We start from the raw sequence: 14,399 nt of genomic DNA on the forward strand, positions 1-14,399 counted from the left end.
CTTGCCAAAGAAAGTGCATGGGATCAAGAAAAAGTTTGCTGTACCATATTGACAAAGATCTTAGGTTACTTTTTGTGTTCGTTGCTTTTAGAAAGGTTTTTTTTTGTTTTATTTTGCGGGTGTCTGGGAGGGGCAGGAGGCAGGGAAGGGCCGGAAAGGCATGGAAAATGCACATTTCTCAGAATCATCAGGTCATTGGCATAATGGTAGAAGGCCTGGCAGCAATTATTGAGGATCCTTCTGGACTTATTATAGTTGCCTGCAAAATATGCAACCCCCATGCAGACCTATCTTCCTATACACAGCCCAGCAAACATAGTATAGTCAAGGCCAGATCCAAACTCTGTGGACTGGAAGATTTATTTATTTCCTAGAAAGATGATGTCTTTAGATATGACCCGATCCAATATGTATCTTTGCACTAACAAGATTTACTTTCTCTGTGTGTGTATGTGTATCTGTCCAGTAAAACATAAACTGCTAGCCTGACATCCAGCTTATGAAATCTATTGATGCTTTTATGATTATGCAATCTGATGTCTGGCAAACTGTGGAAAGAAAGCTGTGGGCGGGTGGCGGCCTGCATGTCTAAAAATTAAAGGAGAACTTCAGGCACAACTGTTGTGTCATTTGCTTGCTACAGAAAGTAATATGGTATAATTAAAAATAGTTCAGGGAAGATTAGTATCTTTTGGCATCAAATTTTAACATACGCAGTAAAATAGAAATTATCAACCTTGCATAAAGCAGATCCTTCCCCCCACGACCAAACAAACACAGTGGGGGTCCAATAAAACTCTGGAACATCCTGAACATAAAGAACATCAACTAGATGTAAAACAGAACTCTCTTTTTTTAAAAACAAGTTTTAGAATGCGAGGATCTTTCCCTGCGGTAGGAGGAAAAAATTAAAAATGCCAAAACTTGATGTTTATAAAGTTTTTGAACTAATACGTAAAATTAAAATGAAGATAAATGAAAATGCTTGTAAAAAGGATTATTAAAGATAGGACAGCGCTATAGTAAGTACGACCCAGCAAGCTACAAATTAAGCATGTATCATAAGATATAAGCACTCTGGGGAGGTCTGGAAAGGTTTATCTTCTTGGAAGAGGCTGAAAGAGCAGAAAGAAAACATTCATTTTCCTTTACTAATTTAGGGAAAAATAAAAATGAAAAAAATAAAATAAAAACAAAAAGGAAGAAAAGGAGGAAGGGGGAAGGAGGAAGGGGGAAGAAGGAAGGGGAAAAGGGAAGGGGAAAGGGGAAGGGGAAAGGGAAGAAGAAAAAGAAGAAGAAATATAAGAAAAAAGAAAAAAGAAAAGGAAGGGAAGGGAAGGAGGGGAAATGAAGGGAACAGAATGGAACGGAAGAGGAAAGAGGGACCAAAGGAGGGTGACAAGTAATTGCCTTCACTGATGAAGAAGCTGAAAATACTGTTCTTTTGTGTAAGAGCTAAATCAAGACAAGGATTTAACTAAAAAGTGTTAATGAAAAGTGATTCAAATACTGATTGGCCCTAACAATGTGTACAATCAGCAGTTCCCAAGCCACCAGCTTTTCAGCTGCCAGGGAGTACCCCGAAACCACCTTTAAAAATATTAGAGTGAATTTATTTTGATTCTTGATAGGAAACAGCAAAAATGGAGGAGAAAAAAAGGGCTATCTCCTGGCCTTCAAAATATTTAAAAATAACACAATAGGAGGTATAATGAGAAATGATAGTGTCTCATGCATCTCCCTCCCCAATAGCTTCTAAACAATGCTGTTTTTACGGTAAAACACAAATCACCGATTATAGGTCACTCCAAGTAGTTGTGTTCACTCAGGAAATCCAGAGGGAACAGTTAATGAGTCAGTAATCAGAGTCAACACAAAGAGTTTGGGGAGGTCCTAATACCCAGAAGCTTCCAGCCCTCTTCTGTTTCAAGTTCTCTTACCCAACTTCCTCAAAATGTCTTTCTCTTATCTTCCATGCACAACTTGCTGAGATAACAGCAGATCAAACAACAAACATTTTACTAGGTGATGTCTTCCAACAGCAATAAGTTTCATAAGCCCCAAAAGCCAGGTCAGTGGCCATCACAAAACATTCAAATTTCAGCTGTAGATGTCATGTAAAAAATGCTAGTGTTTTTTTTTTTTTTGTGCAGTTCATTAGCCTGCAGATGAACTCAAGCCACAAGGTTCACATTAATATCTGGATTAGAACTTCTCCAAAGTTTGGCAGAGACTGACTGCAGGGATTAGATTTGTCTCTAATGGACTGAGTTCCCATTAACAGAATTAATGTATGAACTTACTAGCAAATTGATATGTTTGAAGACTACTTAAAATCAGTAGTTCTGCCTTGTACTTGCATTTGATGACCTGAACTGAGATCCTTAGGGCTTAATTCAGTGCTATTTCAGGTACTCTGGACCAGGTACTCAAACCTGGATGCCAGAAGGGTATAGGTTTTCAGCAAGCTGTCGTATGTCCCAGCCCCAGGCACATGTCTCAGATACCCTTGCACATATCAAGTGGCAGTAGATGTCAATATTTAGACAACTGATTCCCACTCTCAGTTTCTCCTGCTACAGCTAATGGCTCTACTTACAATGCAGTTTGTGAAGGCAAATGCTATCTCTGAATATGATTGATATCTCCCTAACCATTGCAAAAAACCACTATCTTGTTGGGCTGAACTTAGTGATAAAAAAATAGGGGAAAAAACATTTTGTTTTACATATGTAAGTCAGTTGCTTGCAAATAATGAGCCAGTCCAACTAAAGCTGCTTTCCTATACAAATCTACTTTATATATTCATCTAAAATCAATTTCCGGGTGTCCAATATGAATGTAAAGCATTTAGAGTCAGTTTGACTCTTTGAATGTACATGTATATTCTGCTGGATTTAAAGTCACTTCCTTTAAAAAGTTTTCACCTACCCCTCCTTAAGCACTGAATACAGACAAATTTGAGAATAGAATATTTGCAATGGTTCTACAAGCCAAAATCCTAAGCATTCGGAATCTCAGTTGAAAAACAGGGGGGAATAAGCTTTTGAAATATCCTATTCCACCTTTTCCCTTCACTCTTTTCTCAGTTTACTATGATATACATTTTTATTTTATTATGACTAGTTGCATACCTAGTCATGCAATCTTCATATTGCAAAATGAGTCTAATTCAAAATAGCCCTAGAAAACTTCTAATTAATTTTTAAGACTTTTATAATTGGAAATGTGCAGCTGTCTAGATCTTTTTTTTTTCTTGCTAGCTCACACATCTTCAACTGCACAAGATTTCTCTCTAGTCAAGATTAAGAGCAACATTTGGAAAATGCAGCAATAAATGAGAATAAATACTAAGTAGCTGAACTGTTATTCATTTTCCTGAGAGTTACTCATTTTCCTATACTTACAGAGGAATTGTCATTAGAATTGATGTGACTGGGCAGACACACAAACTCTTACATTAATTTCGAAAGAAAGAAAATGCTACTTAGGGTTTTTCATGCAGGCGTAACTGATTTTTAACTAACTTCAGGACTGAGTTTTGCGAGGGTAGGCATAGCAGGAAAATATTAGCTAGGTTCAGTTTGGAATCAGTGTGAGCACTTAAGTATGGAAAAAGGTTTGTGTTAGTTCTTTGTGAAAAGGTAACTTTTAGAGAATGATCAGGGCACAGGGATCCCACTGGAACAATTGCCTCTGAGAAACAAAACAAAGCAAGCAAACAAAACAGAAACCTCATTGACAACCAACGTCATAGCTTCCATGCGAGAAAAATATGAATGTGCAAGCGCTTTAAAACTGTCAAACGACCAGTTAAGAGAAACTGTGTTCAACCTCAGAACGTCACTCTGTCACATTAGTCAGTCTCACTGAGAGACTTTACCAACAGATTCAGACTATATGGACGGACAAGTGCACACAACTACTTGGGACGGATATATGGATAGTTGGATTAACATTTACAGGATTTTTAAAGTCTATACTTTATTCTTTTAAGAAAGTATTCACAGCAGATGTTATACTACTTTTTTCACTTGTATTTGCAGTCTGTACTACATTACTATATGTGCACTTCAGTGTAGATGATTCTACATTACCCAAACATCCAGGTAAAATGGCTAAAATCTTGGCAGTGTTGAAGTCACTAAAGCCACAGTTCAAAGAGTCAGTAAATTCCAGTTTAACGTTCTTAGTGCTAGATCAAAAATTTCATGGTCACATTATGCACTATTTTTTGCACAGATGTGTTACGAATTTTAACAGGCTGATCCTCCCTCAACAGGCTTTATGCCAGAATTTTCCATGTGCCAACTCAATTTTACACTGGACCACGTATTGCTTGTCCTCTAGCTCCTGATTAAAGCCTATAAAAACACAAAGCTGGCACAAAGCATACAACTGGCATAAACAGTATGTCATATCATCACATGTCTATGCCTGGTTCAGAGGAAATTTGGACTACATGAACTAGTAGCATGTAGACAGAAGATAAATGGTTGCGGAATCGATGTCTGGGAGTTCTGCCATTGATTTCCAGGGGTCCTAAATTTCTACCCAGTGATTTCATGCATGTAAAATTTAGCGCATGAATCAAAGTCAAGTTCAGTGAAGTATAAATAAATATGACAACTTCTTCCTGTCTCCTATTTTGCTCATCATACCAGATTATCAACAATCAGACTCCAAATTTGACAATACTCAATAGAATACGTATTAAATAAACTTCCCAACTGATCAATGAAGATATAAATCATATGTGCTAATAATGCCTTACTATTTAATCCTTGAGGGAGCAGAACAAAAAACTATTAATATTAATAATAAGCAAATAGAACTGAATGGAAAATCCATGAGACTTTAATGTGTCTTACCCACTGATACATTATTTGACTTTGACACTTTTAACTTGAATTATATAATCATAAGAACCTCTAATGACCTTAAGCAAATATGTAAGTATATTCCAGATTATGCATGCCTTTCTGCATTCCAGTTAATGAAATTCCATATTGAGAGTTATTTATTCTCATTTGCATGTGTGTTACAGAGCTGTACTTTAAAATTATTCTGTACTTTAAGAATTTTTTAAATACTAGTGATATTGTCAGTTAAATTCAGTGTATTTATTCTTTTCCATGGAAGTGCTCCCACACCAGACTATTAGAAATATTTTACCTCTTAAATTCAAGCCAACAAAGTGAATCCTGAGCTTCGAAGGCCAGTGTGGCAAGAGTTGAAGTTACCCTTCCTTCGCCTGTACTCAAACTCAAAAAATGACATATATCCTCTGAAAAATGTGACATTTGGTTCTCAAGAGGTCCACAGTAATATAAACTGCTGGCAGGGCAGATTTACTAAAGGCAACCTAAGAGATCTATAGTCCAACCTGAGCTCCCCTCAGGAAACTTCATGGTCCCTGTTAGCTCATGAGCAAGTATTTGCAGTTTGTACTAGATATACAAACTAGTCACCACACTCAGTGAGGTCCACATATCTAGTTAGCTGACCAAGTGCAAGTGTTAATGCTATGATCAGGTGAACTGCTCTCTAGACGTCAGTGCCTATGACGACCATATCACCACTGACTACAGCAGGAGCTTAAACACTGAATTCGTATACAGACAGCAGTGTATAGACTGCTAAATTTTGATGTCTTACTCAGGAACCAAACAGCACCATGTTCAGTACGTTCAACGCATTTCTGTTTATTTTTGTTAGCTGTTGCCATAATTCTTCATATTTTTGCCAATCTGCTACGGCAAAATCAAAATACTTTTTGTGAAATGGGGGAAGCAATGTGGAGCAGAGGGGTAAAAAGAAGTCCAGAAAAAAAAATCTTAAAATACTTGTAAAGGCACAGAAGTATATGTATAAAATTATAATTCTAGCAAACACCGTGTTATTTTAGCAGCCAGAAACATGCTTTCTCTAAATCTAGGAAGAAAAAAGTTCTAGAAAAAATAACATTTGAAAATCATTTTCAACACACAAAAAGAGCTAAAATGCAGAGTCAAATGTTTCTACCCACAGTCATCATTCTATACAGAGCTATTGTTATACAACCTGATGTTGACTGGGGTTTTTGCCAGGAGTAACATTTTTTCATCAAAAGCTAATATGTTAAATACTGCTTCTGCAAACTCCTTTTATGAGCAGCAAAAGCCTATTTCTCTGAACCAACAAACAGAATATGCACCAGAAACCATTATATGGCATGGAAATATAATCCAGTAATTTCATGCCCTGCATCTGTAAATCCTCCAAATGCCATTTCTCTGTGCTAAATTAATTTAGGTTGATTTAGATCAAATGAAAACACTGGATAACTAATGTAAACTAGAATTTCCTAAGATATTATTTTCTATCTTCCAAATACTAAAAGCTTACTCTAATTTTATTGACTAATTATGATTGGCAGGTTATTTGCAGAAAAGCAAAAGCAAACCACTTCAGGATGAGTACAATAAATACAACGTGAGCCTTAAGCCATAAAAACATTCTCCTGAACAAAACGATTTCTCAAATCAAGACAAGCTACGTCCATAACTTGCAGACCATGACATATTAGGACATAAATTCAGGTAAAAAATTTTAAAAATAAGAGCAATACAAACTAATGTAGGTAACCTGTAAGTAGGATATCTGCAATTTGTCTGAAATTGATAGCACTATGATTTTGCTTATTTTTTACATACAGGGCGAGGTTATTCTGTTATTTGCATCAGAATAATTTTGTTAAAAGCACCTGCATTACTAAAGCACAGCAAAGGAATGTTTGGCCCATTATCAATAAATTGGGTTTCATAAGTGCACTTTACATGTAGGCATATATTCTGCCCAGTTTACTCAAACGTATTTTGATAAGCTTTCTTGTGTTTGTACAATAGAGTCTGATCCGCATTTACAAAGCAAACCAAGTAAAGAAGACATCTGTATTTATCCCTTTCACTGAAGTGTGCATTCAATCATGAGGTCCTATTTCATATATGTAGCAGCCCAGAGTTGGTACACTGTGGATGTACCTCGGCTCCACTCTATGAAGTGTAAAGGGAAAAGCTAATCAAGTTTTGCCAAGACCTTCAAAGATCTAGCTACTGAATATCGGTGTGGATCAGCTATCAGAACAAGTCAAAAATACCTGGTTACATGACATGCCGTTATATTTTTGGAATCTAGAAGAAAGATGCTGCCTTACACAACTAATACAGTCACTGGTTTTAACACCTGGATTCATTTTGATTGATAATATCCTATCACATAGATAATAAAAGTAACAGCACAGATAGCAATGGTCCCTTCTAGAACATCAGGGATGCTTACTGTACAAACCCTCCAGGGACTCTGTATACATAGCATAACTGTGAGCAAGTCCTTGCTATTAGCAAATCCAGTAAAGTCATGTTTTTGATGCTAATGCACCACTGGCTAGCAATCATAATATGTACAGGGAGACTATGTTCTTATGTTCCTTTTTTGTAACTATGATCTTAGATAAACTGGAGCTTAAGAGCTCCCAGTAAAAATTTCTAGGCTTTCCTTCAGCGTTTTCCTTTTTTGTTTTGCTTTGTTTTGTTTGTGTGTTTAAGCTTTCTATTACTACAGCTATGCTCCGAACTCAGTTACTCTTGCTTTAGACCTTGCTGTTCTCTAGCATTGTAAAAATGAAATAAATACCCTAAAAGTAATATATTCCTATAGACTGGTTTTACTCAGTAAAAATCTCAAAGGAATTCTGTTCTCTCTACCACTGAATAAAGAAATAACAGGACAAATCTCCAGCATGAAAAGGGTTTCCTTCAAGGACTTGTTTATACTATGTTTAAAATCCTTTTCTTAAGTGCCTACTAGAGCATCAAGGAGAGGAAGAAGTGTTAATAACTGTTCCTTTGTTGTTAAAAATAATTCATATAAAGGAATCTGTGGACCTCCTAGTATGAATATGTCTTTCCTTCTTATGCTGATTGCTTGTCTTTTTAAATCCTTTCAGGCCTCAGTTCAGTAAAATAGTTAAGCACGGTGCTTAATGTAAAGTACAAGCTCAATTTCCACTGGTTCTTAAGTGTGCTTTTGGGTGATTTACTGAGTCATGGCCTTTATTATTAATGTTTCCTTTGAAATCAAACATTTTTCCAGAGCAAAATAATTTAGGAAACTCAGGAAGTTTCTCTAAAGATTATTCTACTGAAAGGAGGGGGCAAGAAGGAAAGCCTCAACACTTGAAGCCCACCAAAGCATTGAACGTATCTCAATATTTGAGAGGCTCAAGTCTTTGCATATTTGCCTGGCATTCCTAGCTCAGCTTTCCTAAGCTCATTTCTGAAGAGTGGTGAAAAACTAAAGCCAAAATTTAGCAATTGTAAAAAAGGTAGCATAATTAATCTCGCACACTAAACTGGCAATCAGTTTGTAAAATACCAGATGACTGTAAATCTGCACAGTGATATAAGAAACAAACGGGTAACACTGTCCTTTCAGTTTTCTGTTAACTGGTTTGTGACAGGATTATGCTTTTGTTCCGGCTTGTCTCCTGCGACTGACCACTAAACTTATATAACCGACACCACCCTTTTACAAGTATCTTCTTGCTACACATCACCAAAATAATGAGAATACAAATAGAAAATAGAAAGACAGAAAATTAAAGAGGACAAGAAAAATAAAGTGTCAGATCCACTCACAGATACAAACAGGCGTGGGCCAGGGGCTTTAGTAGAGTAATGCCAATTTACACCACCTGAAGCCTGGCCCAAACTGTTTATATACAAAGTGAACGTATGATACATGAATCTACAAAAGCTTCACATATCAAATTGTTAAGTTATTATTGTGATGAGAGTGGGAGCATAATGATTACTAAAATGGCTTCATTGCATGGCTTCAGTTTTAGCAAGACTTAATACATGGCTTCACAGGATCTTTGCAAAGCAAGGATACCATAGATTCTTACCTGAGCTTTTATTGGTTTTGTTTTGTCTACTCTTTACTTGCTCAGTCCATAACGTAGGATAACGAGAAGCTATATCTAGAAAAAAAAAAAGTAAAACAAAGTTTGTAAACGTTGTAGATTTTTAAAAGTTACTAGAAGTTAAATAGTACGTGCGAGTCTTAAAGCTACTCAGACCTAAAAAAGAAAAGGGCACACAGTTTTCTACTAGAACAAATAAAATCTTCATTCATGACAAGGCAAAGAAAGAATTGTACAGCAATGTCTAACATCCTCACTCCTTTTGAAGAGTTCCTTCCTTATTCCATTTACACAAAAAGTTGAAAGAAATGCTTGTAGAATCAAATTGTATTTAATGAGAATAGAAATATCCTGATGTGGCCCCAAAACATGTAATAACTTCAGATTAGATTCTTCTAGATTTAGGCTAAGCAGTAAGAGAGTCTCAGGATAGAACTACCATTGCGTATAGGCCTTCAGCTGTTCATTTACAGAGCAGTAAGTTTCATTAGAGATAAATAGGCCTGGTAAAAGACAAATCCTATATAGCTAGGTAATATATTGTGGACAGAATTTACCTTTTAACTTTCTTATTTGGCCATATAGTCTTAATTTTTACTGTGGCTCAAACATAAAAACTGTCTCTACCTTTAGAAGTGACAATCAATTTGCTACTATAAGCTTCTATAGTTATAATATCACCTCAAAACTATCACATGAAATTTATTATTTGTAAGTAAAGGCACAGCAACTTTCAATTTCTATGTTCAACTTTAAATTTCACTACCCTGATCTAAGGTAGCATTTGGTGCTGTGATATATGGTCCCTCGTACATAGTTAAATATTGTTCTATTTCAATTCCTATGGATGCTCACCTTCTTCATCGCCTTGAGGCTGAGTCTCCAGCGCGGGAGCTGAGGCATCATCTGAATTCAGAATGGAAAAGATTTGCAAGGAGACTACAATTATGAGAGTAAGCTAAATAAGTGTACATACGTGATTGATACTAACGATTTGCACATAGCCCCGGCCGGTAAATAAACAGTAATTTAAGTATCATTAATATGTACTGTAAAGTATAGATATATTACACCTATGAACTACATACTATAGATGAATGGCTTTAAAGGTTATGACTGGTGAACTCATTACAGGGTCTTTGATGAGATATGAAGTGATCAGGTCGCTACCCAGATAGTACTCCTTCATTTTTAATGATGCACATTGACTCCTATAAACTGTTAACTGATCAGATCAACGTTTCTAAAAACCAATTGCATAAAAGCGTATCAGGAGTAAGCCCTGTCAAGGTAAAAGCAGCCTAGGATGAATGAGTGGTTGCAGACATGTTGACACCTTAAAATGAAAGGTACAGCAGAATCTGTCTAAGAGGCAAGTTGATTTTATAAGCAAGATTCATAGATTAATGAATCAAAAATTGTTTGCATTGTTCTTATCCTTCCTTCAGCCATCTCCATCCGTTCACAATCAACCATTACTGCAAGACAAGAGGGAGGAAAATTTATCAGAAATGATAAGAGTACATGAATAATTTTAAATTCAGTAAAATATAGTGGAAGCAGTGCTGGAAAAGAAAATTTCAATATGAAAAAATGATTTGAGTTAGCGATCTTTGAGAAAGAGCGGTACCCAAAGACCCATCTTTACTGTATTATGTTTTCTTTATTTAAAATGATTTCAGATATTGAATAAACAGGATTTAGTAGGCCTTGATAGTAGATATCTTCCAGCTGCTGCTGTTTCCTGTGGAAGAGAGCAAGGTGCCCTGCAGCAAATAGCATCTTCCATGCCTTTCGTTAGTATTTCTTGCAGTCTCACAACTAGGTCTCAGAGCAACGTAGTTTCCAGATTGTTTTCCTGACATTTACACAGAAGCTAGAAAGAAATGATAGCGTGAAGCTTCCTCTTGCACATAGTTCTGCTATGGTAACTGTAAGCAGCAGTTTTAAGGGTAACATGTTATCTGTTTTAGTTTCTCCTTTCTACTGCAACTCAGAACAGCCATCTCCTGTTCTCTTTGTTGTCACTATCATAGTGTTTCCAAATCTGTATTGTCTTCATGAAGATCATGTGAAAGATTTGGAAGCACTCTGTCCTTCTCATTTGAAGGCCACAACCTAATTCATAGGAAATACAGATACCAAGTAAATCTGATACCAGGTAAACTTCAAATTTACAGTCATGGAACACTAACCTCCATGCTTTTCACAAAAGCAAAGCAGCAGCAGTAGAAATTTATTTTCATGGCAAAATGTTTTTACCCAAACATAAGGAGACTTTCCTTAAGAATGTTGCTTCTTCAAGTTCATGCAATGACAAGATACTTTTCTCCAATGACATAATAAACTGTTACTTCGCATTAGTTTTGATGGCATTTTTGTAGTCTAGGTGGTGGAATAAGACCATTGATTAATTTCAGAGAGGCCATCAAGTATCCCAGTGAACTAAGAATCAAAACATACATTTAGGTCATCAGTGACTCAGAAAACTTGCAAATTTATAGAGGGTAGTCTAGGGTAGGCATAGATTATCAAGAGCCCTGCCACAAACTCAGTTTTGAGTTTAAGAGACATTTTTCTAATCATCTTTCTGTACACACTTTCAGTTTGTGCCACATTTGGTCTCTTGTTATTACCTAAAATTCAGCTATAATACTGCAATTTGAGAGATCAGCCCAATCAAAATTATCCTGTTGACAAACAACAGTGTTCAAGAAGCATCTAAGATACAGGATATCAAAATATTAAAGAAAAGAAAAATCCCTTAGATGCCTGAAATGGGAGCCATAAAACAGGTCTCAGGTCTTGAATCAAACATAATCCAAAAGATATTAACTACAATCCAGAACTGGAGGAGCTGCAAAAGCTCCTGAATTACCCTTAATCTGAGGGAGGACAACCCCTTTAATTTTCTATTTGCATTCTGTCAGGTCTATCTCTTTTCAAAAAAAAGCTTTTTGTTTTCAGAATGAAAAGATATGTAACACTTCACTGTTCTTAAGAAAATTCGATACAGAATAACAACTGTAGAATTCCAGAGCAGTTCAGAGAATCTTCACGTTAATTAGGTACGTCATGTGTTATCCTTGTAAGACTTCTTGGCTGGCCCATGTATACCAGTGCATACGTGCTCACATGTGAACAGAGACCATTCTGCTACTAAAGTTCAGTTACCAAGAAGTTTTCAGGCATGTAGTCAGCTACGAATCATAGAAAAGTCAATGTAACCTTGTCTCAGATACCTGTGCTTTTCAAACAATCCAAACATATTCCCTGGCAAAAGGAGGGAACTGTGGGGTCTGAGGGAAGATACACTAGGAAATGTCCTTTGAGCTTTGATCCTGTTCAGTTCAATATGCAAACCTGCAAACATGCAAATACAGCTCTTGATCTCCAAAACCTGCATCTGGAAATTTCCTTTCAGTGTTAAAGTACCCAGAGAAAGCAAGCTGCAGAACTGCAACGGATATGGCCTGTGAGGTCCTCTTCTCTTGTGAGCCCACGCAGGACGTCTTGGCAGAAGAGACTCTCAGGCCCATTTATTCTGCCTGTTGAGGACAGTCTTCAAGACCAGACTTGAATCCCTGGAGCATGTCCTCTGCAGTGCGGAGAATGTCATGAGCCTGACTAAGCTTGCTCGATTACAATACTAGCAGCTACACCCATCCAAGTACCTCCGACTAGTCCATAAGAGCCACATAGAGGGATGACAAGGTAAGGAGGGTAGCATGCTAAATTTATGGTTACTCCAAAAATTACTGCCATGGCCTTTCAAGCTCTTGTATTACTGAACTATAAAATATTTCTGCTGTGCTAATTGTGAAGCCAAAGCACAGATCTTTAACTCAGACAGTTGATCTGATTCAGAACTCTGTGATGGTCTCTAAAGACACTGTGATGTCTTTAACAATGTTACTTTATTTAAAGCATAAGGCAGTGACTGGTTGGAAGGGTGGGGAGAGAAAGTAAGCAGCATCTGAGAAGAGCCAAGAACCACCTGGGAACAGGACAGCTGTCCTTTGTACAGCTGGTTTGTGCTGGAGAGTAAAAAGAAGGCATGAGTAAAATGCAACTGTATCATTTTAGATGTAAATATACATGATGAGGAGGGAAAAATGATAAATTATGTTCATTTAAGCCTATTGTTCTATGATTGTTCATTCATTCAGGCTTCAGCAACTTGGCCCTCACGATCACAGACAAAAATAAAGAATTCCAAGATCTAGATAAGTTTTATATATGAGATAGTTCACATAGTTCAAAGCCAAAAATGAAATTCCTGACCTAAAGGAAATTTTCCCAGAAAATAATGGGAAATTAAGGTTACTAGAGCCCACAATTTGTCTGGAAATACATGAAGGAAAGATTTTCCACCAATTATTAAAATACCTTGTCATTATTAGCCTTTAAAGAGATATTGATTTTCTTAACCTAAGAGCACAATAATTTATTTAAAAGTTAGGTATATTATAATGCTGCAAAAGTTCCTGTGAAAATTGTATTACTTACATTTTAAGTGGATCAAACTGGATATTCATTATCATTAGAAGAAATATGAGTAACTTCATTAAAATTAATTTAGCCCAGTGTAACTGACAACAATATTTCCTGTATTACTTTCAGCTGACTTTAAAGTTTATTTAAGGGGTTAGAGGGTGAGAACTTTCATTTGGTTTAGAATACAAATATCTTCTTCATTTAAATCCACCAGCCATGTTGGAGTCACATTAGATTTTGCCCTGATGACATGATATATACCATGATCTGCCTCTAAAAACAATAATCATTCGGCCATGAATGTAAGCCACTATTTGAATTAATCACAATAGAGAATGAAGTGCTATATCCAAGATAACTCAAGCATCAGTTGCTATGGAGATAAAGTGATGACGCCAGTTCCTGGGATTTTGGGACTCCAGAATGCTGACTTTATCAAAGAGACAGAATAATCAGTCCTCTAGGGCAAGAAAATAATAAGGGAGAAGAGTTCAGAGAATAGCTATGGGAAGAAAAATTATTTTCCCACCAGCTCAGGACAGTAAAGTCTGTAGAGCTGAGACTAGAAAAATATAATGTGTATGCATATATAGACAAATATACACATACATGTATACATACATTTATACCCCAAAGCTTACTAAATACCTTCAATGCCCACATAAAATGGTAGCATGTGTGCATGTACATATATATGTGTGTATATATATGTGCGTGTATATATATATATATAAATATATGCATGTATCACACATTATACAGATAGATTGATAGATAGATAGATATTTTAAAACTATGGGAAATGAAAGTGTTATATCCCATAGCTATTTTAGTTTCTATTTAAAGGCATTTTAAGATATTTACCTGTTTTTCCTGCACCTTCTCGCTGTGGCAACTTCTCACTTACAGAACCTGCAATTGGAAAAAGGAATTAACC

The 14,399-nt window shown here is 36.3% G+C and overlaps 1 protein-coding gene across 10 annotated transcripts in view; it reads right to left on the reverse strand.

The window, feature by feature from the left end:
- SMOC2 (SPARC related modular calcium binding 2) overlaps window positions 1–14,399 on the reverse strand; it is a 155,740-nt gene that overhangs the window by 67,868 nt on the left and 73,473 nt on the right. For 6 of the 10 annotated variants that reach the window (XM_068939124.1, XM_068939126.1, XM_068939123.1 and 3 more), the window contains 3 exons: window positions 14,327–14,374; window positions 9,821–9,871; window positions 8,948–9,022 (listed from right to left, as the gene is read on the reverse strand). In XM_068939124.1, coding sequence (XP_068795225.1) covers window positions 8,948–9,022; window positions 9,821–9,871; window positions 14,327–14,374 — 174 coding nt within the window. Of the gene's footprint in view, window positions 1–8,947; window positions 9,023–9,820; window positions 9,905–14,326; window positions 14,375–14,399 lie in introns of all 10 variants that reach the window. The other 4 variants (XM_068939119.1, XM_068939118.1, XM_068939117.1 and 1 more) reach the window with 1 other exon arrangement.

Source organism: Struthio camelus, chromosome 3 (assembly GCF_040807025.1).
Source record: "Struthio camelus isolate bStrCam1 chromosome 3, bStrCam1.hap1, whole genome shotgun sequence".
Lineage (NCBI taxonomy): Eukaryota > Metazoa > Chordata > Aves > Struthioniformes > Struthionidae > Struthio > Struthio camelus.